We start from the raw sequence: 26,046 nt of genomic DNA, 5'->3' as shown, positions 1-26,046 counted from the left end.
TCAGACGGTAGATTCTTCATCTTCTCTTGAGAGCCCGGTGGTAGGCTGCTGGGGACCAAGATGGGTGGTGGCCACAAGGGCCACAGAGAGTCTGGAAGGCCTGAGGGGGATCGTGGGGGTCTCTGAGGAGCCATGGTCCATCATGGATTGTCCCAAAGTTTCAGTCAAGAGGTTGGCACGCAGAGGCCACCTGGATACCGTCTGGGCCCCAGAGGCAGAGAAGGAGCTCTCTGGAGCGGCAGGTGGCCCAAGAATCCCTAGAGAGGTTGGAGGTAGAGCGGAAGGTCCTGCAGGGACAGATGACCCTGAGGTGGACCAAGGGGGCCGGGAGGCCCCAGACTCCCCTGGAAAAGTGGCCCTTGGCCCCGGAGGGGAAGAAGCTGAGGCCTGGGCTTCAGGAGGCCCCGCGGGTAACGTCTGTGCATTGGACAGATTTGTTCTCAAGAGCAGCTGGAGGAAATGGAGTGCTGGCCTTGAAGGTGATGTTGGTGGGGGGCCCGGGCAGGAACTACAGTTGATGAGGACCTCAGTGTCTCCATGAAGGCTCTGAACAGCTTTGCTGCGCCCCAGGTCTCCCTGAGGGGAGAGCTCCTGCCTTTCTTCTGGAGGAAACGGGGCATCTAGAGGGAGGTGGGAAACAGAGGCACAAGGGTTCTCACAGGTGGCTGACAGGCTTTAGGACAGACACACTCAGCTCCTGCCACCAGAGACAGATAACCAAGAAAGAACTATGAATAGGGAGAGGCATTCACAGTGTGATTTCTCCAAGGTACAGAATTCCTTCCATATTCTCATCAGCAAAAGGAGTATCACAGTATCACTGACTGACAACTGAAGAAAGAGGCCTGAACTCCCACATCAAACTATGGGTTTCGCATGTTAATGGTGCATGAAAGAAAGGTAATAATTTGGAGTTTCTTTCTTTTCTAACAGGATGGGGCTTGAACTCAAGGCCTCACATTCCTGACTTGCTTACTCTGGCGCTCTACCACTTGAACTATGTCTTCAGTTCTAGTTTTTCATTGGTTATTTGGAGATAAGAGTCTCACTGATAGGGGCTGGGAAGGTGGCTCAGTGATAGAGCGCTTGCCTTGCATGCCTGAGGCCCTGGGTTCGATTCCTCAGCTCCACATAAGCAAAAAGAAAAAAGCCAGAAGTGGCGCTTTGGCTCAAGTGGTAGAGCACTAGCCTTGAGCTGAAGAGCTGAGGGACAGCGCCCAGGCCCAGAGTTCAGGCCCCACGACCGGACCCCCCAAAAAAAAAATTCTATCCAATGTCAGGTCTTGCCACCTTAAGCAAGTAAATAAATAAATTCTATTTTTTAAAACTTTTTTTTTGGACTTGGGGTGTAAGTCTGTAGTGGAGAGTTTTTCTAACAAGTGTAAAACCCTGAGTTCTACCCCCAGCACCACAAAAAATATAAATAAAAGTCTTAGCCTAGAGCTTAGCAGGAGAACATAAGAACTCAATACATGGGAGAAAAACAAGGGCAGGAAGAGGCAAAGCAAAAAAAGACAAAAAAGACAGGCTGAGGAAAAGCATGCTGGATCCCGTGAAGCACACTTGTAAAAATGGAAGCGATTGTGTTTTTAAGATCATCCAGAAGATGGCTACACAACTCTGTGAATATGTAAACAGTATGTTCACTTTCTTCCCCCCCCAACCCCCCCCCCGCCACCCTAGTGCTAGGATTTGAACTCAGGTCTCACTCACACTTCTGGCCAGGGGTTGGCCTCTAGACTGAGACCTTTCTGGGATTACAGGCAGGCACCAGCCCACTCAGCTTGTACTATGAGGTGGGCTTTGGCTAACTGCTTTTTCTTCCTAGGCCATGCCTCCAGCCGTGATCCTCCCATTGTGACCTTCCCACCTCTGCCTCCCCAAGTAGCTGCTGGAATTTCAGGCAGGGGAACAACCAGAATCTAGGAGATCAAGGCCAGTTTGGCAACATAAAGGATGAGGGTCGTTAACTGCCAACTATGAATGTGTGGTCTTGAATGAGCCACTCTTCCTCTCTGAGCCCAGATTTCTCCCCAAGTCCTGTGTCTCTGAGAGGAGCAAAGGAAAAAACAGAGATGATGAAATGCCAGGACACAGGGCCGCTTACCTGGGCAGGAGGAGCAGCAGTCCCCCGGGGGCAGGGCAGGGTCCATGCAGGCAGGGTGACAGGGGACCTTCTCACAGCTCACCTCTCCCAGCTGGGGAAATGAGACACTTGTGAGGAAGGCAGAACATCCCACCCACCCCAAAGCAGCAGCCCAACCCACAGGAAGTTGCCAGGAAAAAGGCAATGCCAACCATGGTTGGGTTCACTTCATCTGGACCTCCACAGAGACAGGGGAGATGTCCAGATGCAAAGGTGCTGTGGCAATTCATTAAAGATGAACAGAGGGCTGGGAAGGTGGCTCAGTGGTAGAGTGCTTGCCTAGCATGCATGAAGCCTTAGTAACACATAAACAGGAAAGACTGGAAGTGGTGCTGTGGCTCAGGTGGTAGAGCACTAGCCTTGAGCACAGAAAGGCTGAGATCTGAGGATCATGTTCAAAGACAGTCCAGGCAGGAAAGTTCATGATACTCTTATCTCCAATTATCCACCCAAAAGCCAGAAGGAGGACTGTGGCTCAAGTGGTAGAGCAACAGCTTTGAGTCAAAAAGCCAAGCAAGAATGTAAGGCTCTGAGTTCAAGCCTCAATACTGGCACACACACACACACACACACACACACACACACAGACATACAAAAGTTGAACTTAGGTCAGCTCAGAGGGTGTTGTGTGTAGCAAGCAACAGTCCCCCAGGGCCCCGGGCCTGCTCACCTGACACGTACACTGAGTACAGGGCTCATCATCCAAGGTGAACAGCTGGCCATTCATCACTTTCCTCCCCTCATAGTTGCAGTCTGCAGAGGCAGAGGAGACAGGCCATAAGAGCTGGGCTTGCCAGGGAGCCTCAGGTTCAGGGTGGCAGGGCCCACTCACCACGGCACACGGGGCAGCACTCGCCATCAGGATGGAAAGGGTAGGTGCAGGCAATGGGGCAGTCCACAGGTGAGCAGGCCACTGAACCCAGCTGCAGGACACAAAATGGACAAAGCCCTTTGCTGAACGCTGCCAGTGCAACCCTGGGGTATTGGTACCAAGGCCTATTCTGAGCTGGCAATGTCACATCATGGGAGATGGCCCGGGTAGAATAGGATGCAGGGTGGTACAGGGGAGGGGGGCAGGGACTTGAGGGTGGCCATGGTGACATAGAATCAGTTAGACTCCTTCCTTCTTAGAAGACACCTCACAAGGCCTGGCTTTAACCACGAGTTCATCTGTTAACAAGTACCTGTTGAGTAAGCATATAAACTGTCTAGGAAGGTTAAGCCTCAAAACCCCGAGAGAGGACTGGGCTGTGGTTCAGTGGTCCAGTACTTGCTGAACACAGGAGAAGACCTGGGTTCCATTCCAGGTACAATGAAAATACAAACAGAAACTAGGCAGGAAGAAAGAGCCTGTACTGGGCACTGGTGGCTTACACCTGTAATCCTAACTACTCAGGAGGCTGAGCTCTGAGGTTTGAAGCCAGGCCAGGTAGGAAAGTCCATGATACTCTTATCTCCCAATTAACCACCAAAAAGGTAAAAGTGGAAATGTGACTCAAAGTGGTACAGTGCTAGCCTTGAGCAAAAAACTCAGGGATAGTCCCCAGGCCATGACTTCAAGCCCCAAGACCGGCACACCCAAAAAGGAGCCTGATTTGGGCCTCAGTGGCTCATGCTTGTAATCCTAGCTACTCAGGAGGCTGAGAACTGAAGACTGCAGTTCAAAGCCAGCCCAGGTAGGAAAGTACATGAGACTCATATCTCCAATTAACCACCAAGAAGCTGGAAGTAGAACTGTGGCTCAAGTGGTAGAGTGCCAGCCTGGAGCAAAAATGTTAAGGGACAGTGCCCAGGTCCTGAGTTCAAGCCCCAGGACTAGCACACATGTGAGCATGCACAACAGCAGCAGCAGCTTGAAGCAAAGCTCCCTGAGTTACAGGGCTGTGAACTCACAGTAGCACTCAGAGGCCACAGCCATGTTCATGGTTTCTTAATCTTTCTGTAGACCGTGTCCTTTTGTGTGCATGTACACAGTGAAGGCAGACTGACAACCAGAGATGTGCCACCACTGCCAGCAGAGCAGTCCCATCTGACATTAAGCTTCAGCATGACAAGCAGTGGGACTTTCCAATTTCATTTTTCCAAATACTCAATCACACCTAATAGGCTTTCTCACACTGAGACAGGATGGTTAAAGGGTACATGTGCAAATCCTGCAGTGAACCTGAAATGCCAGGGCTCAGTTCCAGGCACTGTGATTAATTTGTATCTGTACCCTGGTTCTCTAACTTAGAAAGAATTCTCCAATGGATTCTCTAAGGGATTAAAACAGGGGCCGGCACAGAGCAACATCTCAAGTACAGGCATTTTGGGTGGTTTTTCTCTATGTGTCAGTACTGGGGCTTGAACTCAGAACCTACATGCTGTCCTTTGGCTTTTGGTTCAAAGCTAGCACTCTACCAGTTGAGCCATACCTCCACTTCTGGCTTTTTGGTGGTTAGTTAGAGATAAGAATCTCATAGACTCTCCTATCCAGCTGGCTTTGAACTTTGATCCTCAGATCTCAGCCTCCTGAGTAGCTAGAATTATAGGCATGACACCCCCCCCCAAGTCTGAGTGTGCTAAAATAAAAATAAAGGCCCAACCTAGAGCCATGGGTTTGCACTCTTACCCTCCATCCTTAGCAAGAGTCCTAGAGGGCACATGTCATGCTAGAGGTCAGTCCCCTGAGATTCTCCTTGATCACCCACAAACAGATGGCATCTGTCAGCCAGGATTTAAAATAAAATGGCTCACTGGCTCTGGAAAAGATTAACCCTGGGCAGGTTGGAGGGAGTTGACTTTCCCCAGGATGCAGCAGCCAGGCTTCTCTGGGGCTCTAGCTTTGTCTTCTGGCAGGGGGAGAGGGGGAGTTCACATAGGAATTGGGGTGCTTCAAGGGCTGAGGTGAGATAGGAGCAGTACCTACCAGGCAGATGCAGTTTAAACATGGATCCAGCATGGACAGGAAGGTTTCATTGTTGTAGAAGATTCTGCCTGTGTAGGTGCAGCCTGCCAGACAGAACATGTAGTAAGCAGCTGCCAGTGGCCCTCAGGCTGATGACCAGAGCAAAGGTCAGAAGCTTATCTGCTCAGGCCATGCCCTTCCCCCAAGAAGTTACCTGGAACTGTGATTGCTGTTTCTATACTGGAATCAGCCAGGGGATCCCAGTGGCTTTTTTTTTTCTTTCAATACAGGGATTTAAACTTGGCTTCACACTTGCTAGGTAGGTGGCCTATCACTTAAGCCACACTCCTAGCCTTCTTTTGTTTTTACATATTTTTAGATAGGGTCTTGCATGTTTACCTAGGCCAGCCTTGTTCCCCCTACTTATGCTGTCCATGTAGCTGGGATCACAGATGTGCACCACCGTGCCCAGCTTGAGATGAGGGTCTTGCTAACTTTTTTTCCCCAGCCTAGACTCTTAACTGTAGTCCTCCCAATTTCCATTTCTCAAGTAGTTGAGATTACAGGTATGTACTACCACATTGGGCTCCACAGAGTCTTGGTCATCAGTGGCCTTGCCCCAAAGATGGGGAGCGGGATGCTAGGGCTGTGGGGGAGTCAGGCAGAGGGACTGGGAGACACAGGGGGTGCTGAAGACACACGAGAGCTGCCCTTCTCCACTCAGCCAACCTTACATTCTACCTTCCAGAATATTCCCCCACATCCTTCACATTCCTGATACCCCCAGAGGCTGGATCTGAACAAGGCCACTTTGCTGTGATAAATCATCCATGGTTAAGTATAAAAGCAGATTCGTCAGGCACGGTGGCTCATGCCTATAAAACCTAGGTCCTCAGGGCTGAGATTTGGAAGATTCAAGGCCCATGCTTTCAATCAATTAAAACAACAAAAAAAATAAAGCCGGTACCAGTGGCTCACGCCTGTAACCCTAGCTACTTAGGAGGCTGAGATCTGAGGATCGTGGTTCAAAGTGAGCCCGGGCAAGGAAGTCCATAAGACTCCTATCTCCAATTAACCACCAGAAAAAAAAAAAAAATGGAAGTGGCGCTGTAGCTCAAGTGGTAGACGCTAGCCTTGAGCTGAAGAGCTCAGGGACAGCACCTAGGCCCAGAGTTCAAGCTCCATGACCAATTAAAAAAACATCAAAAAAAAGAAGCTGGGTATGGTGGCACATACCTATCATCTCAGCTTTGCCAAAAGTGTCAAAAGGAGGCTAATAGTCTAGGCCAGTAACAGCAAAAACTGAGACCCAACTGGAAAAGTACTCAAAACTAGAATAGCTGGAGGTATGGCTCGCATAAGACCTGCCTAACAAGGCTAGACGCCCTGAGTTCAAACCCCAGTCGTGCCAAAAAAATAAAGAGCAGGTGAAGCAGTAGGAACTTTTATTTGACATTGTATTCTGAGCTACACTTAATCACTGCACCCGTCATTTGTCTCTGGACAGTGACTGCCATCAGCCAGCATCAGTTCTTAGAGGAGGGCCCTTGGTGGGGCCTGTTACCTGCTGAACAGTCTGGGCAGCACTGTCCCGGGATCCGGATGGGGTGAGGACAGGAGTCCACACAGTCTGTCCTCTTGCAGCTCACCGAGCCATCTGCCTGAAGGAAGAAAGCAAATTCACCAAGACCCCAGCTGGGACACCAGTGCCTGCCTCCCCTCGGGAAAGAAAGGGCACTTGATGCTGCACATGGGCCGTGGCTTATCCTTTAGGATGCCTTGATGGAGCCGGAGGGGTGGCGGGTCTCCCACCACCAGGACCAGCTGCTTGGGAAAGGCCTCCCCCATGGATCTGTATCTTGGGGGAGGGAGATAGAGCAGGGATTCTGGTCTCCCCGGCTTCCTGTTCTTTTGCTGCAGCCGCCAAGGCTGCGCCATCGCCCCCTCCACATTCTTCTCTCGTTTCCCTGGAACCCTAGCTCACCCCAAACCTATAGAGAACAATAAAATCCTATTTTTATAGAAAACTATTCTGCCGGAAATGCCTATTTCAGAAGACCAAAATGCCATACAAGGTTTCTTCTTTTTTTTTTTTCTTTTCAGACTCAGGATGTTTATGGCTCTTTTATTCTTGTAAAATGAGAGCCTGAAATCAGCCCCAAAGGGGAGAAACAGGAGAAAATGGCTTCTTCTCCCACCTCAACTTCCAATGACACATGCTTGGCTTTGTGGGACCCAAGGTATAAGGAAAGGCCATTAGAGGCACCTGAGGGCCTTGCTTCTCACATCCTCAAGTGTACAACATGGCCTGAAGGTTAAAATGCAAGCTCTGAAGAACAAACAAAAACAAAAAACAGAGGCCAGTGCCTCATGCCTATAGTTCCAGCTCCTTAAGAGTCTAAAATCTAAGACTCACAGTTCAAAGCCAGCCTGGACAGGAAAGTCTGTGAGACTCTCATCACCAATTAACGAGCAAAAAGCCAAAAGTGGAACTGAAGCTCAAATGCCAGCATTGAGCAGAAAAAGCTAAGGGACAGCATCCAGGCCATGAGTTCAAGCCCAGTGCCAACACAAAAATGAAAAGAAAAATTCAGGCTCTGAACCCCAAGATAGGGGCCGGGCCTGAGAGACAGTATGAATGACTAACAAGGGCTCCCCAAATGCTCCCCACTGTGGGTGCAAGAGCCTCATTCTGAGAACTAAACCTCCAGCTCCTCTACTTCGCCCCACATCCCCCTCTAGGAGGTCCCCCTTCATGGCAGCCACCCTCTGCACAAGCCTAGACATGTGTGGCTCCCAATGCAGATCACCAAGCTCTGCTGTCCTCCACCAACTAGCAAGGACAGGAGGCCATGAGCCCTAACCCTGTCTGAAAAAGAGACTAGCCCAGGCCAGAGATGGCCAGGCCTCCAGAGGTAGGGGTCCTCTGGGGCAAGCAGGTGGGGCAGCCGGGGAAAGCAGCTGAAGGCGAGCAGGCTGTCATTCACCTGGCAGATGCATAACTCACAGGGATCACCAGGCGACCAGATCTGTCCAATCGGAAACTCAACCCCATTGTCATCCAGAGAGCAGCCTGGCCAGGGGACAGTGAGGACAAGACACTGGTCAGAGGACTGAGAGTGTGACCCCCCAGGGTACAGTGCTGGCCTAGCATGCTTGAGGCCTTGGGTTCAAATCCCAGCACTAAATAAATAAAGCAGTGAAGCTGGGCACTGGTGACTCACACCTGTAATCCTAAGCTACTCAAGAGTTTGAGATCTGAGGATCACAGTTCAAAGCCAGCCAGCACAGGAAAGTCTGTGAGACTCTTACCTCCAATGAGTAGAAGTAGAGCTGTGGCTCATGTGGTAGAGGACCAGTCTTGAGCAAAAAAAGCTCTGGGAGAGTACCCAGGCCCTGAGTTCGAGCCCCAATACCAGCACACACACAAAAAAAAAGGCAGTGGCAGAATTGTCTGTCAGATATACAGCACAACACCACCCCACGAGATGACACCTTGTGCTCAGACACTGGAACACTGGAGACACACAGACACACACACATACCACCACAGAAGCAGATGCTAACACAAATGAGCATGCGCACTTACATAGACGCATGCTCACTAACATTGCCCAGGCTTCCCCGGAGCCCGGCTCTGGTGCCTCCTGACAAGGCCTCACCTGTAGCAGGTGTGGGCTTCTGGCAGGAGAAGCAGCACTGTCCAGGGCCCAGCCACCACTCCTCCCGGGGGCAGTTCAGCTCTGGACATGGTGTGAAGGAGCATTCTACCTCCCCGTTCTGCAAAAGAGCCAAGGGTGAGTTCAGTGAGGGCCGGAGGGGTCTGAAGAGGAGGCTGGAGGGCTGCCACCCTCCTCCCCTCTGCCTCAAGTCAACAGTGACAAAGAACTCTCCAGGGGAGTCCAGAGGCTGTTGCTCACGCTTGTAATCCTAGCTACTGAGGAGGCTGTGCGATCTGAGGATCGCAGTTTGAAGCCATCCTAGGCAAACAAACCCAAAAGACTCTTATCTCCAGTTAACTAGCAAAAAGCTAGACGTAGAGGTGTGGCTCAAGTGGTAGAGCTTTGAGTAAACAAGCTAAGCAAGAGTGTGAGAAAAGTCAGGTGCTGGTGGCTCAGGCCTATAATCCTAGCCACTCGAGGAGGCCAGCCAGGGCAGGAAAGCCCCTTGAGACTCTCTATTCCAACTAACTCCTTAAGAACTGGAAGTAGAGCTGTAGCTTAAAGTGGGCAGAGTGCTAGCCATGAGCACAAAAGCTCAGTGACAATGCCCAGGCCCTGCATTCAAGCCCCACCACTGACAAAAACAAAAAAAACAAGTATGAAGAAAAAAAAATCTCCAGGGAAAAGAGGAAGGGAAGGAAAAGAGAAGGAGCAGTCCTTCTTGGGCTGGGAAGGGGTTGTGAGAACACTAGGTATACCCACTCCTGCCTGGGCCTCCATCTCTTGCTCTTCCTCATCTGAACATATCCATCAGCTCTTGCCTCCTGCCCTCCAGCCTGTGTCTGTGTGTGTGTGTGCGTGCGCATGTACACACATACACGTACACACATGTACACATACCTGTGCTGGAGCTTGAACTCAAGGCCTCATACTCTTGCTTGACTTTTTGGTTCAAGGCAGGTGGTGCTCTACCACTTGAGCCACATCTCCACTTCCAGCCTTTTACTAGTTAACTAGAAATAAGAACCTCACAGATTTGTCTGCCAGGGCTGGCTCTGAACTGCGATCCCTCTATCTCAGTCTCCTTATTGGCTAGTATTACAGGTGTGAGCCACCAGCACTCTCCCTCACTCTGGTCCTTCCCAGGCATCAATTGGACCACATCACCCCCTTTTGTGGCAGCATCCCCAAATCCAGAGCCAAGGGCTGTCAACTCCAGCAGGAGCCCTCCCCTCAGAACTGCCCCTGGCTGACTGCAGCCATCTTCCAGAGTTAATAGTGGAGAGGGGTCCTTTACCCCCATGTGCATAGAAATGCCTGAGGCAGCCCAGCCGGCCTCTGTGACCCCATTCCTACTGTGGAGCTGCTCATGGGATGGGCCTGAGACTGGGGCCGTCCTGTGCTGAGCTGTGCCTCCAGCAGGCACTCTATCAATAGCAAAACTTCAAGGCAGCTGCAGTGGTTTGGCAGAGAGTCTACCTCAATCTCCCTTTTACTGTGTGACAGGCTGTCTTCTACCAGACAAGGAATCCTGGGTAAATTCCTGTGTTGCCCACCCCCTCCCCAGCACAAGCACCAGGACCTCAGCTCCCCCTACCTGGCAGATACATGTGGTACACTCATCACCACCCCCGCTGAAGACAGCCCCATCTGAGTACCATCGGCCGTGGAAATAGCATCTCACTGCAGAGGAGAAAGGGAGAAGGGGGTTCAGGGATTTGGGGCTGGACAACAAGAGGCCACGGCGACAAGTGGGTATAGGGGGTGAGGGGAGTAGCTCCCACACACCCAGAGCTCTCCTCCCCTCCAAACCCCAGGCACAAAACAAGTTACTGCTTAAAACTTAGGATGAGCCAGCACCAGGGACTCGCGCCTGTAACCCTAGCTACTCAGGAAGCTGAGACCTGAGGATTGCAATTCAAAGTTAGCCTAGGCAGGAAAGTCTGTGAGACCTTATCTCCTATTAACTACCAGAAGAGCAGAAAGTGGAGCTATGGCTCAAGTGGTAGAGTGCTAGTCTTGAGCACAAAAGCTCAGGGACAGTACCCAGGCCTTGAGTCAAGCTCCAGAACCAGAGCACACATTACCACCCCACCACCACCACCACACACACACAACCAGATCAAGTTCTGCTCTACTATTAACTGCTGTTTGTCTCTAAGCAATGACCTGACTTCTCTGGGCCAGTTTTCTTATCTATACAAGGGAGCAGTGAACACATCTCTCTCTCCCTGTGGCAATATGGTGCTGGCAGGTGCCACACTCAAAAAGGGGTGCGGGACTGACAGGGAATTTCCATCATGGTGATAAGACATCTCAGAAAAGAGAACCACGCATTTATGTCATCAGTGGGTTAAGAAAGCTCCTTCTGGGCTGGGAAGGTGGCTCAGTGGTAGAGTGCTTGCCTTATATGCATGAGGTCCTGGGTTCAATTCCTCAGCACCACATAAGCAGAAAAAGCCGGGAGTGGCACTGTGGCTCAAGTGGTAGAGCACTAGCCTTGAGCTGAAGAGCTGAGGGACAGCGCCCAGGCCCAGAGTTCAGGCCCACGACTGACAAAAAAAAAAGAAAGCTCCTTCTCCATCTAAAGACAGCAATTGCATAGGTGAACTCAAACCCAGTCCCGCCCATGTTCAAGGGGCATCCTGAGGTCAGGGGCAGGAGAGGCTCTAAGCAGTCTGGCATTCAAACCACATAAGTGCTCAACAGAACAAGCACTCTTGCTGTCACTGGATCACAGAAGTCAAACTCACTCTCCCTACCCCATCAGGGAAAAGACACCTGACCCCTGGACACATGACAATCAAAATTCCCAGCCTAGTGTCAGTGGCTTGCATCTGTAATTCTAACTACTTAGGAGGATGAGATCTGGAGGATCTAGATTCAAGGATAGCCCAGCCCCCTTCCCCCACCCCCAGAAAAGCTCACTAGATTCCATCTCCAAAATAACCAGAAAAAAAGCTGGACTGGAGATGTGGCTCAAGTAGTAGAGCATCAGCCTAGCAAAGCAAACTGAGTAAGCTTGAAGCTGAGTTCAAACCCTAGAAATGGAAGGAAGGAAGGAAGGAAGGGAGGGAGGGAGGGAGGGAGGGAGGGAAGGTAGAGGGAGATGGAGAGAGAGAAAAGAGAGGAGAAGGGAGGAGAGGAGAGGAGAGTGGAGGAGAAGGGAGGGGAGGAGAGGAGAGTGGAGGAGAAGGGAGGGGAGGAGAGAAGAGGGAAGGGGAAGGGAGGAGAGGGGAAGGGAGGAGAAGAGAGGGGAGGAGAGAAGAAGAAAGGAGAGAGGAAGGGAGGGGAAGGGAAGAGAGGAGAGGACCAAATTCCCCAGCACAGTCAGTCACTTACCAGGGACACAAGCACAGCAATCTGACTGCAGGTGCGTGTCACAGGGGCCAGGAGGACACTCAGGAGAGATACAGGACACATTTCCAGCCTTCAGAGACAAAAGAGGGCGGTGGGACAAGGGTAGGACAGCGTTCTTCTGACCTGCTAGGACACTGGCCCACCAGCGCATCACTTATTTTACACCAGGCCTTTCCAGAAGCACAGCTGCCTCAAGGACTTTATAGAACACTTGAAATGCCACGTGGTCACTGGAAACACTTCCCTGGTATTTAGTAGGGTGAGGCTAGAGGACCATCACTTCTTTCCAAGATACACGGTTTCCTGGGCAAGATCAGATCACCATCCTTACACAAAAAGACATGTTGCAAAGCCAGGTGACTTCTGATAAAAAGGCTCCAGTACCCACTCATGAGCATCCAGGTCTTGACCCAAGTGGCTCTTATTCAGTAGTCAATGAACCAATTACACAAACTTTAATGCCGGATGTGGTGCCTCATGTCTGTAGTCCTAGCTACTGAGGACGCTGAGATCTGGAGAATGAATCAGAATTCAAAAGCCAACCTGGACAAAAAGTGCCTGGACAGAAAGTTCAAGAGACCCTCATCTCAGTCATTAAAAAACTAGCTATGGTGGCATACAACTGTCATCCCAGTAATACAGCTGTAGGAGGAAGTATAAATAGGAGGATCACAATCCAGGGAGAGACTCTACCTGAAAAATAACTAAAGCAAAAAAGGGCTGAGGTATGACTCTAGTGGTAAAGTCCTGCCTAGCAAGCACCAGGCCCTGAGTTCAAACTCTAGTACCACCAAAATATAAAACAAGTAAATGTTACATTAATTTTTATTTTTTTTTATTTTTTGTCAGTCTTGAGGCTTAAACTTCAGGCCTGGACCTGAGTTCTTCTTGCTCAAGGCTAGCACTCTACCACTTTGAGCCACACCACCACTTCCAGTTTTTTGGTGATTAATTGGTGGCTGGCTTTGAACCATGATCCTCAGATCTCAGCCTCCTGAGTAGCTAGGATTACAGGCATGAGCCACCACTGCCCAGCTATGTTAAAATTTTGAAGTTAGGGGGAAAAAAAGCCAAAAACCTCTAACTTTGGAATCAGCAAGACCTGAGTTCTAATGTCCACTCCTCCCCTCATAAGAGCTTAGGCAAAAGACTTTGCATCTCTGAGCCTCAGTATCTCCACTGGTGATGGATGGAAGGTACCAGGCTTGCTGGCTGTATACTAGACATGCAGGAAGAGCTCTGATGAAGGGTGTCAGCAGCTGCCTACATGCCCAGTCTTTTGCCATGTGTCTACCCTCATGCAGACCAGAAGCCAACTTTTAAAATGGTCAGATAAACAATGGAAAGGGTGACAGTGATCAAATGCACTGTACTCATTACCTGACTTCTGTAATCGAAACCCCTTCGTACAGCTACATGATAATAAAAATTAAAAACATAAAAATAAAATGGTCAGAGGATGACTGTGAGATCTCAGCTCACTCCCAGCCCTGCCACCTCCCAGCCTCAGTCTTTGCAGTGTAAAACAGGGATAGTAATGCTGAGCCTGAGGCACTGCCTGGGCCTTGGGCACCAGCCTGTGCCTAGCATACAGCAGGTGTCCAGAATCAAATCCACATAGCAGCCTCGGGCACACAGTATGTGCTTACAGTTTCTGGAAAAGTGCACTTCCCTAAAGCAAAACACTCTTGTTGGTTCTTTAGCAGTACTGAAGTGCTGAACTCAGGGCCTCATGCTTGCTTCTTAGGTGCTCTTCCACTTGCACCAGCCTTTTTTTTTTTTTTTTTGCATTTAGTATGTGTCTCACAGGGTCTTCAACTTTTGCCTCAACTGGCCTATGATTATGATTTTTCCTTCCTTCACCTCCCATGTGGCTGGGATTATAGACATATACCATCACACCAAGCTTGTTCTTTAAGATAGGATCTCCCTAACTTTTTGCCTGAGTTGGCCTCAAACCTCAGTCCTACCTCTGCCGCCCAACAGCTCAGATTACAGGTGTGTGTGCCACCACACCCAGACTATACAGTATTCTTAATAAACCAAGTGTGTTAATTGACCTTCTCCCACCCAGATGTGGATACCTTTAGTGTGCTAGCAAATAGTTTGCTGGAGAAACAGGGGAGGGGGGTGGGGAGGGAACGGGGGAGTTTCTAAAGGAGTTTCTTCCATTCCCTTCCCAAACAGATGAACCCTGTTTGCCTTTGACTCTTTTCTGCAGACCAGAAGCCTTGCTGAGTCCACCAACCAACAGCTTTTCCTCCCTTCGAAATCCGACAAGTTCTGACTAAGCTCCACAACCTGAGAACCCTTCCTTCTACTCAAGACTACTCACCTTTAACATCCGGTCTCTTTCCTCCTCCTCTCAAACCCCCAAAGGTTAAGAAAACACCCACGAGGCTCTGGGGACTCTTCGGAAGCTTACCAGACAGACACAGACGGTGCAGTTCTCGTTGGGAGGTGAAAACACGGCCCCCTCAGCTCGAATGGCGCCACTGTGAAAGCAGCCTTTGAAAGACAAACCAGAGGCAGAGGCCTCAACCTCTTCAAAGGAGAGGAAACTCCAGGTCGCCTGACTTTTCCAGGCATAAAGTCCCTGGAGCTGCTTTTGCTGCCCTGGGTGTCCCCACAGCGGCGGATGCTGGCTGCCTGAACTGGGTGGTCCTAGGGAACCGCCCAGGAGACAACTTCAGGAGCCCACCCACGGGGGCCCCAGGGGGGTTCGCTGATGTCACATTAGAGCCACAACTGTCTTGAAAGGGTGCATTACTCCCATGGGACAGGCAGCCAGACAGCCTTGTGTTCAAAACCAGGCCTTGGAAAGAGTTCAAATACTCAGTACTTTCCATCTAAGGTTACAATACACAGTGAGAACACAATAAAAGATCACCATTCCCGTTAAGAAAAATCACAAAGTACATGTCTGTAGGAAGTGCCTTGTTTTGTCTTTGCAGTGCGGGGATAGAACCTGGGACCTCTCTAATGTTAGGTTAGCACTCTACCAATCAAGCCCTACCTCCAACCCGTGGGAGGAAGAGGAAATGGCGCCTCCAGCCACAGGGGAATTGGGGGCAGGGACAGGGGATGGCAGAGTGGATTAGGAGCACCTCACTGAATGAATGAAGTCAGGAAGGAAGCACAAAGATAAGAGGGAGGTTCCCTATGAGGGCCTTGCAGAGTTGGGGATGGAAGTCAGTGGTAGAGAGTCTTTACCCAGCATGCACAAGGCCCTGGATGCCACCTCAGCACTTCATGAAACCAAAAGAAGAGTATGGAAATGGTGAGGATCGCAGTTTGAGGCTAGCACAACCCTATCTCAAAAACTAGCTGAGTGTGGTAGTACATGTTTGAATCCTAGCAGTGAGGGAGGCAATGGCAGGAAGCTGGCTAAAGTGGAAAACTCTATCTGAAAAACAAACTACAAGCAAAAATGGGCTGGGGATATGGCTCAAGTAAGTACAGTGCTTGCCTAGGTTTGGCCCTGTGAGCAGCAGCACCAGGGGGCAGATTGGGAGTGTATTCCCAGGCCCCGCCCCACACTTGACCAATCAGAATCTCCGGGGGGGGGGGAGGGGGAGGGGCTGGAGTATAAGGTTTATTCAGTTAGCCAAGAGATTCCCAGAATGTGTGGGACAGTTTGGGCTGCAGAGAGGTGGTTCACCTGTGCAGGAGGGACAGCACTCTTGGTCTCCAGCGGGAATGGGGTGGGAACAGGTAGCTTCACACCTCAGCTTTTCACAGGTCATCTCCCCATCCTGGAAGCACAAAGATTTGCAGCCACCACCAGACGGGAGGCTTCAAGCAGGGCAGCCCCTGGCCCCTCACACCCACCTCACACCAGCACTGGGAACAGCCAGGCTGGAGCCAGTGACTCCCAGATGCATATGCGGTTCCCAGGTGCCAGCAAGGAGCTGGGCTTGTTTCTGGCCTTGGGTTCTCAGGACCCCTGGGTGAGGAAGGGGTCCCCACTGCCTCCCCCTGGAGGAATGAGGGAGGCCCCAGGGTCCCCAGCAGGGATGCACTGGGTACTGGGGTAAACAGCAGCCAGGTAGGGGAGGTGGTGGGTGGTACAGGGGTGGGAGATGGTGGGTGGGTGGTCTTGATTCCTGCAGGGGGCTCTGGGACCCCTGGAGGAGCTCCATGTCCTGGTGATAGAGCAGGCCGGCCAGCCTCGGGGAGCAACAGAGACATCTTGGGGTGCTGTCGGGGCTGCAAGATGGCAGACGGGGCCAATATCGCCTTGGGAGAAGCTGAAAAGGAATCACAGGGTCTCCTGAGGGAGGCAGCAGAGCAGACAGGGGTGCCAGGGGGTCCTGGGCTCTGCTCCACCCCAGTAACTCACTGACTCTCTGGGAAGATGGCTGGGAAAGCCCCAATCCAGGGAGGGGGTAACCAGCCAGAGATGTGGAGGTCTAGTGGCTGCAGACACTACCCAACCAGTTCACCTGCTTTCCTCTCCTCCCTACCACAAAGGGGGTACACGTTCTTCTGAGCCTCATAGGCCTCTAATCCTCCAGGGGTGCATCCTGGGAATATCTGTCCTCAAGGCCTGTGTTACTCAGCTGTGGTTCCCTAGAGGGACCTGAAGCTCTGAAGAGACATCCAGGAAGGATGAGCCCCATTCTATGAGGAGGCTCCTGCCCCCCACCCCAACACACTCAGCAAGCACACTTGGAACTAGGAAGAGCTTTTTCCCTACAGATAGACACTCACTGTCCAGAGGTCAGAAAGATGAGGAGGGGAGATAGAAGAAGAGGTTCAAGATCGAGGCAGATAGGAAAGAAAGCAAGGTGGGGAAAGAGGGGGAGAGAGACAGGCCAGCTCAATCATCAGAGCTGTGCTGCCCACAGCTAGCCATGGACTGAGGTAGCTGTCTCCACGCTGAGATGGACTCACAGTGGAATGGAGTCCGTCTATGGGATGTGACAACTATCACATCACAGGGTGAAAGAAGAGGAGAAAGGGATAAAGAAGGAAAGGGGAAGAAAGTGGGATGTTGGATTAACTGGGGAAAAAAAATGAAGGGGACTTGGGAAGACAGCCAGGCCTTAGAGGGCTGAGTCTGGCCCTGAAGGGCGAAAGCTGGGCTGAAGGAGTGGGGCCAGCATCGAGAGGGTGGGGCCAGGGCCTGGAGGGCGGGGCCAGGGCCTAGTGAAAGGACCTGAGTGTAGAGGGCAGAGCCTGTAACTCACCTTCACAGGACACACGGTCTGCTCGAAGCCTGAAGCCAGGTCTGCAGGTACACAGGAAGCTGCCCACGGTGTTATGGCAGGAATGGTGGCAGACTCGTCTCTCCTGGGGCCTCCGACACTCGTTGATATCTGTGGAAAAGCCTCACTGCCTTGTTGGGTCTATGGAGGTCTTCTTCCTCCCATCCCTTAGTTTGTGGGAGTTCCTTGCCATGTTCTCAGAGGTTTGTCCCTGCTCCAGGATGCAGGGAGTGACGCATGTGGCTGGAAATGGGGCTGGAATCTAGTGACAGTCACCTTGGAAGGTTATACAGTTGTCATTCAGTGGGTGTCTCAGCCAGCAGTGATTACATGCTGGTGGGTGCAACTAAGCCCTGCTTTAATCTCATCTAAACCTGCTATTAGCCTGGTGTTGCTTTCTAAAAAGCATCCCCAAACATCTCACGTTCCCCCCCAAAAAACCACGGTGCAACTATATTGAGTTCCAGGTCGAATACCTAACTCAACTTGAATGCGGTGTTTTTCAAGCTCATAGGACCTCACCTTTTATCCATGAGCCAAGCATACTAATCCCTTTCTGGAAATTTCTGCTAATGGGCTGAGCAAACAGGGGTCCCCTTCTACACCAGAGGAACCAGGACATGAAGTGTTCTATTTACCCAGGGGAACTAAGGCAGCCAAGAAAATAGGTGAACAGAGAGGAAAGCTGGGGGAGGACCAGGAGAAAAAATGAACAGGATGAAAGCAACACAGTGGCCAGGGAATGAGCAGCCTGGGGTCTCCCATGCCAAGGCCATGACAACCAAAGGGTGGATGGTGGCAACGGCTCAAGCCCCTTCAGATTTCAGCAGATAGGACATGCAAATGATAGACTTCCTGGGTTCCAGTGTGGAACCTGTCCATCATCCTGATTGGCCGCCTAAGTATATAGAGCAAGGTCCCTGCCTTACCCACACAGGAGTGTCGGTTCCCATGGAGGTGGAAGCCACTGTGGCAGGAACACTTGTAGCTGCCGAAGCTGTTCTTACATCTCTGCTGACAGGGAGTTCCTAGGCATTCGTTGGTGTCTGCCAGGGGAAAGGACAAGGCTGGCACTCTTTTCCCCGTTTTAGAAGTCTCTCGGGACTGTGAACCAGTGGCTCATGCCTATCATCCTAGCTACTCAAGAGGCTGAGATATAAGAATCACAGTTCAAAGCCACCTTAGGCAGAAAAGTCTGAATGTGAGACTATCTCCAATTAACCAGCATAAAACAGGAAGCAGAGCTGTGGTTCAAGAAGTAGAGCACAGCTGGGAGCTGGTGGCTCATGCCTGTAATCCTAGCTACTCAAGAGGCTGTGTTCTGAAGATCATGGTTCAAAGCCAGCCTGGGCAGGAAACTCCATGAGACTCTTATCTCCAATAAACCACTAGAAAACCAGAAGTGGTGCTGTGGTCCAAGCGATAGAGTGCTTGCCTTGAGCTGAAGAGTGCAGGGACAGCACCCTAGCTCAGAGTTCAAGACCCACGAAGAAGAAAGAAGAAGAAGAAGAAGAAGAAGAAGAAGGCAGAGGAGAAGGAGGAGGAGGAGGAGGAGAAGAAGGAGGGAGGAGGAGGAGGAAGAGCACTAGCCAGGCACTGGTGGTTCACATGCATAATCCTAGCTACTCAGAAGGCTGAGATCTGAGGATCATGGTTCAGAGCCAGCCTGGGAAGGAAAATTCGTGAGACTCTTATCTCTAATTAAATGCCAGAAAACCTGAAGTGGCTCAAAGTGGTAGAGCACTAGCCCTGAGAAAAGTCAAAGGACAACACCCAATGTTGAGTTCAACCCCCAATACCAGCATGAGCGCGCGCGCGCATGCGCACGCACACGCACACGCATGCGCACGCACACGCACACGCACACACACACACGAAAGACAAGCAGAAAAATGATCAGCTGTAATAGGACTAATTGAATTATTCTCAAAAAAAAAGTACAGACAAGCAGTAAAATTTCTAGGATAATTTTAAGGATGCAATAAGAATATTCACGTTGGGCTGGGAAGGTGGCTCAGTGGTAGAGTGCTTGCCTTGCAAGCATGAGGCCCTGGGTTCCATTCCTCAGCACCACATAAGCAAAAAGAAAAAAGCTGGAAGTGGTGCTGTGCCTCAAGTGGTAGAGTGCTAGCCTTGAGCTGAAGAGCTGAGGGACAGCACCCAAGCCCAGAGTTCAGGCCCCACAACCAGACCCAAAAAAAAAAAGAATATTCACGTAAAATCACTTAGTCTGATATCCATAACATGAGAGTAGGGCAAAGTGAATACTTCCATCCCAATGCAAAGGTAGACAGGTGGACATCCCAATGCAACAGGAAGACAGGGTAAACTTACCAGGCTAATAACTAAGTACCAGAAACTGATCTGTGCTCCCTCCCCTTCTGCCCTCACTAAAGTTCAGCATTCCTCCCAGTGTGATAGTAGTTTGGAGGGAGGGAGGGTCTTTGGGGGATTATTAGGGCTAAAGGAAGTCATGAGGGTAGGGTCTTCATGATGGACTGAAGAGACACCAGATGTACCTCTCTTTCCATGCCTCTAACGGAGCCTAGAGTCTTCTGGTGAACAGCAATGGCCCCAGATCTCACTCCACCGCTTACTAAAGGCAGATCCCTGGGCCAGCCTGAGTTTCCCCATCTGTACACTAGGGATGATACAGTATGTCTGTCAGCATCGTGACATGGAGAAGACATGGTGTGGAGCCAGAAGGGGTACGTATTCCATGTGGCATCCTCCCAGGTGGCCGTCCTTCCTCTGTCTCCTTACCTTGACAGCTGTGGCGATCGGCAGACAGCTGCATGCCTGGCCCACACTCACACACAAAGCCACCTTCTGTGTTCACGCACTGACCCTCGCAGGAGGAGCTTAGACATTCATCAATATCTGGGAAGAAAACACCACTGTAAAGCCCCCTCTGAGAGTGGCCATGACTCTGAGTGGGAGACAACACCACCCAAACCCCAGAAAGAGCAGGCACCAGGAAAGTTCTCAGCCAGGAACTATCTTCCCTCCCCAGAAAGAGTCAGCAGAGGGTGGGAGTGGACAGGACCCACCTTAACTCCCCACAGAACAGGTGGGGAGAGGAGGCTGTGGCTGAATGTGCCAGACTAACCCTCAAGGCTTTTAGCCAGAGGACAGGAGGTATGGTTAAATTATCAACAGTTGTTGGATGCTAGGGGCTCATGCTTGCCTGGAGGATGGTAGATATCCAGCCTGGACAGAAAAAGTTGTAAAACTCCATCTCTAAAATGAACCAGCAAATAGCCAAAGATTGAAAATATGACTCAAGTGGTGTCACTGGAGCAAGTGAGTAGAGTGAGCTTGAGGGCCTAAGTTCATATCCCAGTATGACCTATGTAACTTGTGGGTGGGATGGAAGGAAAAAAAAAACCTGGGAGAGAGCGAGAGAAAGGGTGACATCGTCCAGAAGGAAATGTACTCTTTCCTGACTTATGTGACTGTAACCCTTCTGTTTAATGAAGTTTTTGTTTGTTTGTCGGTTGTAGGGCTTGAACTCTGGGCCTGAACGCTGTCCCTGAGCTCTTCAGCTCAAGGAGAGGGCTCTACAACTTGAGCCACAGCGCCACTTCCAGTTTTCTGATGATTTATTGCAGATAAGAGTCTCATAAACTTTCCTGCCCAGACTGGCTTTGAACCACAATCCTGAGATCTCAGCCTCCTCAGTAGCTAGGATTATAGGTGTAAGCCACCAGCACCTGTCATGAAGATTTTTTTAATTAATCCCAGTATCATCCCCCAAAATGATCAATAATGTCATTCCTTAGATGTTGTTCATTGAGCACTAGTTATGGGTGGCAGATCCAGAGAGCAGTTTCTGAGGATACAAAAGTGACTCAAACAGAGCATGGATTCTCCAGACGTTTCTGACAACAGAGGGCAAGACACAGAGCCACATGAGGCAGGTGCACAGTGTGTGTGTGTGTGTGTGTGTGTGAGAGAGAGAGAGAGAGAGAGAGAGAGAGAGAGAGAGACTCATGCCCTTGGGAAGAACGGTCCCCACAACAGTTGGACTCTAGTAGAGCTAAGCCAGATACCAGGAGGAGGAGATGCAGGTTAAGGAACTGGGGATCCTGTTAAGGCAGGAAATAAGGCTACAGAGGTGGCTTAAGAAAGACCAGCCAGGTGATGGTGGCTCAAGCCTGTAATTCTAGCTGCTCAGGAGACTGAGATCTAAAGATTATGGTTTGAAGCAAGCCTGGGTAGGAAAGTTCAGAGATGTTTATCTCCAATTAATCATCAAAAAAGCCGGAAGTGGAGCGTTAGCCTTGAGCTAAGAAGCTCAGGGACAGCTCTTAGGCCCTAAATTCAAGCCCCATGATCACCAAAAAAGAAAAGAAAGAGCAGGCTGTGGGGTGCAAAGGAGTTCTGTTCAAGAGGGGTTGGCTACTTGGGCAGTGCCTTAGGAAAGTTAGTTAACAAGACACCTCATAGCTCTGAAGACCTTCAGGAACCTGAGGCTCCACACTGACTCCCATTCCTCCTATTTATCCATTTACTCTCCTTCAGGCAAGTTATCAAGACTGTGCCCAAGACATCTAGGCCCATTTGGACTCATCCCCTTCAGGTGTATATGTGGGGGTGTGGGGTGTGGGGGTGTGTGTTGCTGTCCCAGCTTGTCCTCGTACAGCCTGGTTCCCAGCTCCCAGAAGAGAAGGAATCCCCATTCTGCCCTCCCCTATTCTCCCAGCCTCTCACCTGCACACCTGATGCCAACAGCTGTCTCTGTCATTGAGAAGCCCACAGGGCACACTCGGGCCACCTCCTGACAGCCGCCATGGTTACAGGCAAGGTCACAACCATATTCCCCACAGGATACGTGTGATTCTAAAACAGGCATTGCACAGGTGAACACAAAGTCAACACCACAATGGACCAGGTAGCCTCAGCCTACCCCTGGCCCAGGCCATGTTGCTGCACCAAGGGTTTCTCCAGAATCTGTTGAGGGATGATTCTAGAAGCAAACAGGCCTGACTTGCAACCCAGCTCTTCCACTTACTGGTTAGGTAACCAAGGACAAGATCGTAACTTTCATGTCACATCTTCTCTTCTATAAAATGGACATGAGTAATCTGGTGTTGGTGGCCTATAATCTTAGCTAATCAGGAGGCTAAGGTCTCAGGATCAATGTTCAAAACCAAACCAGGCAGAAAAGTCTTTGAGGTGCCATCTCCAATTAGCCAGCAAAATGGTGGACTGGAGGCATGGCTCAAGTGCTAATGTGCCAGCCATCAGTGGAAAAGTCAAATGAGAGCTCATGGCCTTGAGTTCGAAGCCACTCCCGCCCCCCCCAAAAAAATGGGTATGAAAATGCCAACCTAACAGGCCTAGCTAGAACACTTCTTGACTGTCCAGTTCCTGGCACAGATTCTCAATACTATTTCAATTGTTCCCATTAGCCATGGCCCATACGTTACCTGGGCAGGTGGCCCCATGCTCTCCACCCTGGCAGGAACAGACATTGGGAGCAATGCAGATGCCACTCCCACAGCCAAAGGAACAGAGAGCTGAAAGGAGAACTGCAAGTGAGGGCCTGGGACCAGTTCTCCACCTCCTTCCCAGCCCCAGGTGCAGGGATGGGAACTTACGCAGGGTGCAGTGCCCACTGCCAATGGAAGGGGCCCAGCCAGGGCAGCAGCCACTCCCAAAGCCTGAAAGGCAGACGTGGGGGCCTAGTCGGCGTCTGCAAGAGAGAAGAATGTTTTCCATACTGTATCAGGAGAGGATCCGGCAACAGGAAAGCCCCCCGTCTGGCTGTGAGTTAGTACATTTTTCCAAAGCGTCCTGGGAAGAACTAGAAGGTTCCAAAGAAAAATGACCCAGACAGTCTGTCCTGGAGGTGGGACAAAGACAAAAGAGTGGGAGAACAAATACCAGCCTCCTATAGATCTGTCCTGTGATCACAGAACAAAGGGCAGCCAGGACAGAGCTCAGTGCTAAGGGAAGACAACAGTGGATGGAGGAAGGAGAGGAGGGCTACTTCAGGACCTTTCATTTGCTATACCTTGTATTGAGAAGGTTCTTCCTGGTAAGGTATAGTAGTAAACATCTGTAATCCTAACCCTCACGACACTAAGATAGAAAGATGATGAGTTCAAGGACAGCCTAAGCTACATAGTGAAACCCTGTCTCTAGTGAAACCCTGTCTCTAAAACAAACAAATAAGGTTCTTGCCAGAAGCTTGTGGTGCACAGCTATAATCCTAGCTACTCAGGAAGCTGAGATCTGAGGATTACAGTTCAATGCCAGCCTGATCAGATAAATCTGACTCTTGTCTCCAATCAACTAGCAAAAAGCCAGAAGTGGAGGTACAGCTCACGTGGTAGAGTTAGACTTGAACAAGAAAGCTAAATGAGAGCATGAGGCTCTGAGTTCAAATTCTAGCAGGCTCTCTTCACTGAGGCTTATTTTTTTTTTGCAGTCATGGGGCTTGAACTCAGGCCTGGGCACTGTCCCTGAGCTTCTTTTGCTCAAGGCTAGCACTCTACCACTTGAGCCACACAGTCCCACTTCCAGCTTTTTCTGTTTATGTGGTACTGAGGAATCAAACGAGGGCTTCATGTATGCTAGGTGAGCACTCTACCACTGAGCCACATTCCCAGCCCCCGCTGAGGCTTCTCTAGTGAGAATCTCCCCACAGAGACTTTCTTGCCCCACTTACACCTTGCTTTATGCTTCACATTATTGATTTATTAATTTGACCATTTGTTCCTTGTCTCCCTTGCAACTTCTTGAACACTATGACTTATTTGTTCATTGTAATAAATGGCTCTTGGGGAAAAAGGCTGAGAAGGGGGACCAGCAGAAGACACAGAGCGAGGGGCACCTGAGAGTATAACTAGCCAGGAACACTCTTTGGGACTGGATGGGACAGGAGCTCAGGAGAAAGGACAGAAAGCCAGACAAAGCAGAAGACTGTGCTGGATGCTTCGACTAAAGCCACCAATATGCCACTGTCCTCACCTCCAAGGGATGCTGGACAGACAGGAACCAGGTGACAAGAATACAGTGTGACAATGCCATGGGAAGGGTCAAGGCAGTAGGTAAGCTGAGGAGGAAGGGGGAAATGGCACAGTCATAAATACAAGCCCAGAGAGGACAGAGATGGTGCGTAGATCCATTTCCTTCAAGGGCTGGACAGACGGCCATGAATCCTGGAAAGCCCAGCACAAGAAAACTAGCAGGTGAGAGTGTCCTTCTGCCAGTTGGGCATGTTATAGAGAACACCTGGCCTGCACCAGGCGGTGGGAACATGCCATCCAGATTTACCCTCTTCTTGAAGGACAATAATCTATGTCAAATGCCACACTACAAAGGGGGGTGGGTGGCAGATTGGGGCAGTAAAACCCAGGGCCCAAGGAGCCCCTTTCTTTCTGAGGGAAGCAGGCTAGTAGGAGGGCTCAGCTTCTTAAACAGCTCAACAGCTGAGCCCCAGAAGGCTCCAAGAAGGACCAGCAGTGCCACCAAAGCAGCAGATGGCAGGGAAACCTGGGGGGAAAATACTGGTGGAGTGGCATCTTCAGGTGAGTGAGATCTGTGTGCCCACCAGAGTGGTCCCCGAAAGCCAGGGTTGGTGGTGACAGGGAAACAGGCGGCAGGTGGCTAGGGCCCCACAGAGCTGATTCTGAGCAGGAACTGGTGGCAGGGAGCTCACAGAGGACGTGGTGGGAGCCCCGAGGGGCTGCCCCCGCCACGCGCCCCCTGAGGACCTGGCCCAGGGCCAGGACCGTGTTCCCTCTCTGGGAGATGAGCACAGAGTCACGCACACAGCCCGCCCCCCCACCCCCACCCCGGGGCGCCCGGGGGAAGGAAACACGTGGGGAGGGCGGCCAGGGTCCGAAAGGGCAGAGAAGGGGCGCATTCCACGCCCCCTCCCCGCGCACACAGAGAATCCGCTACCCCAGGGCGGGGGGGCGGGGGGCACAGGACAGTCACTGGCACGTTCCGGGAACGGAAGCCAATCAGCCGAGACCAGATGGCACGTCCCGGGGTCCCCGTGCAGGGGTCTGCTTCTCCCGGTGCACTCGGGCTCCCCCAGCGTCTGGATCTCTGTGTCCCTTAGGTCCTAGCCACGACAGTCGCAGACTGGGACGCAAAGCTGCCACCCACCCAGAGGCACAAGTTACTGTCTTTGTCTTGACCCCGTGGACAGCGCCCCGGAGGATGCCCCGACCTGCCCCAACCCTCTCCGGCTCCGGGGGGTTCCGGGGCGCGCCTCCCACTCCACGAGGGGTGTGCCCCCTGCGGGGCCGGGGAACCCGGGGCTCTCACCTCTCTGCCAGGAAGTGTCCGGATGACTTTCTCCCCGTGTAGCCTGGGGCCGGGGCTCCGGGCAGCAGGAGCGCAGTGCAGGCGGCCCAGAGGAACAGTCCGGCCCACATGACCAGCGGTGGTGGGTCCCCGGTCCCCCGCTGGGCTCGGGCTCCGTGCACCAGGAGGGAGCCGCCGGCCCTCGCCCCTCCTCCTGGCGCGGAGGGGAGCAAACTAGCAGGCACCCGGAGCGGAGCGAGCCAGGGGGCTGAGGCCGCCGAGAGGAGGGGCCCGGGCCTGGGCAGGCAGACAGCTGGGGCGGGACTGGGGGTCCCCAGCACCCCCGCCCCCCCCAGCGGAACACACAAAAGGCAGCACTGCAGGCCTCTCCCCGCAGGCCAGGAACCTGGGGCGGGGGCAAAGATCAGGGACCCCTGGGGGCGGGGCTTCACCCTCCAGCCCACACCCCCTGCACACTTTGGGAGTCGGCTTCCTGCGAAGAGCTGAGGGAGGCAG

The 26,046-nt window shown here is 51.5% G+C and overlaps 1 protein-coding gene across 1 annotated transcript; it reads right to left on the bottom strand.

Moving 5' to 3' along the window:
* Vwce (von Willebrand factor C and EGF domains) lies at nucleotides 1-25,661 on the bottom strand. The gene is made up of 20 exons (XM_013028991.1): nucleotides 25,552-25,661; nucleotides 22,869-22,963; nucleotides 22,698-22,787; nucleotides 21,979-22,107; nucleotides 20,029-20,145; nucleotides 18,195-18,311; nucleotides 17,248-17,376; nucleotides 15,887-16,305; nucleotides 15,717-15,810; nucleotides 14,481-14,563; nucleotides 12,038-12,125; nucleotides 10,293-10,378; nucleotides 8,696-8,813; nucleotides 8,021-8,106; nucleotides 6,598-6,694; nucleotides 5,055-5,137; nucleotides 2,979-3,069; nucleotides 2,817-2,899; nucleotides 2,108-2,198; nucleotides 1-620 (listed from the first exon to the last, which is right to left on the bottom strand). The coding sequence occupies exons 1-20, from the start codon at nucleotides 25,659-25,661 to the stop codon at nucleotides 1-3; spliced, it is 2,826 nt and encodes a 941-aa protein (XP_012884445.1).
* Nucleotides 25,662-26,046: the final 385 nt, after the last annotated feature.

Source organism: Dipodomys ordii, unplaced genomic scaffold, assembly GCF_000151885.1.
Source record: "Dipodomys ordii isolate 6190 unplaced genomic scaffold, Dord_2.0 Scaffold117, whole genome shotgun sequence".
NCBI lineage: Eukaryota > Metazoa > Chordata > Mammalia > Rodentia > Heteromyidae > Dipodomys > Dipodomys ordii.
Note: the sequence above shows the minus strand (reverse complement) of the source record. Positions and strands in the feature narration are given on the sequence as shown.

Coding starts and splice junctions, on each gene's coding strand:
- Vwce (XM_013028991.1), bottom strand. CDS start 25,661: ATGTGGGCCGGACTGTTCCTCTGGGCCGCCTGCACTGCGCTCCTGCTG. Junction 22,108..22,697: donor GCATGGGGCCACCTGCCCAG/GTAACGTATGGG, acceptor TGCCTGTTTTAG/AATCACACGTATCCTGTGGG. Junction 16,306..17,247: donor AGACCGTGTGTCCTGTGAAG/GTGAGTTACAGG, acceptor ATTCCTTTTCAG/CTTCTCCCAAGGCGATATTG.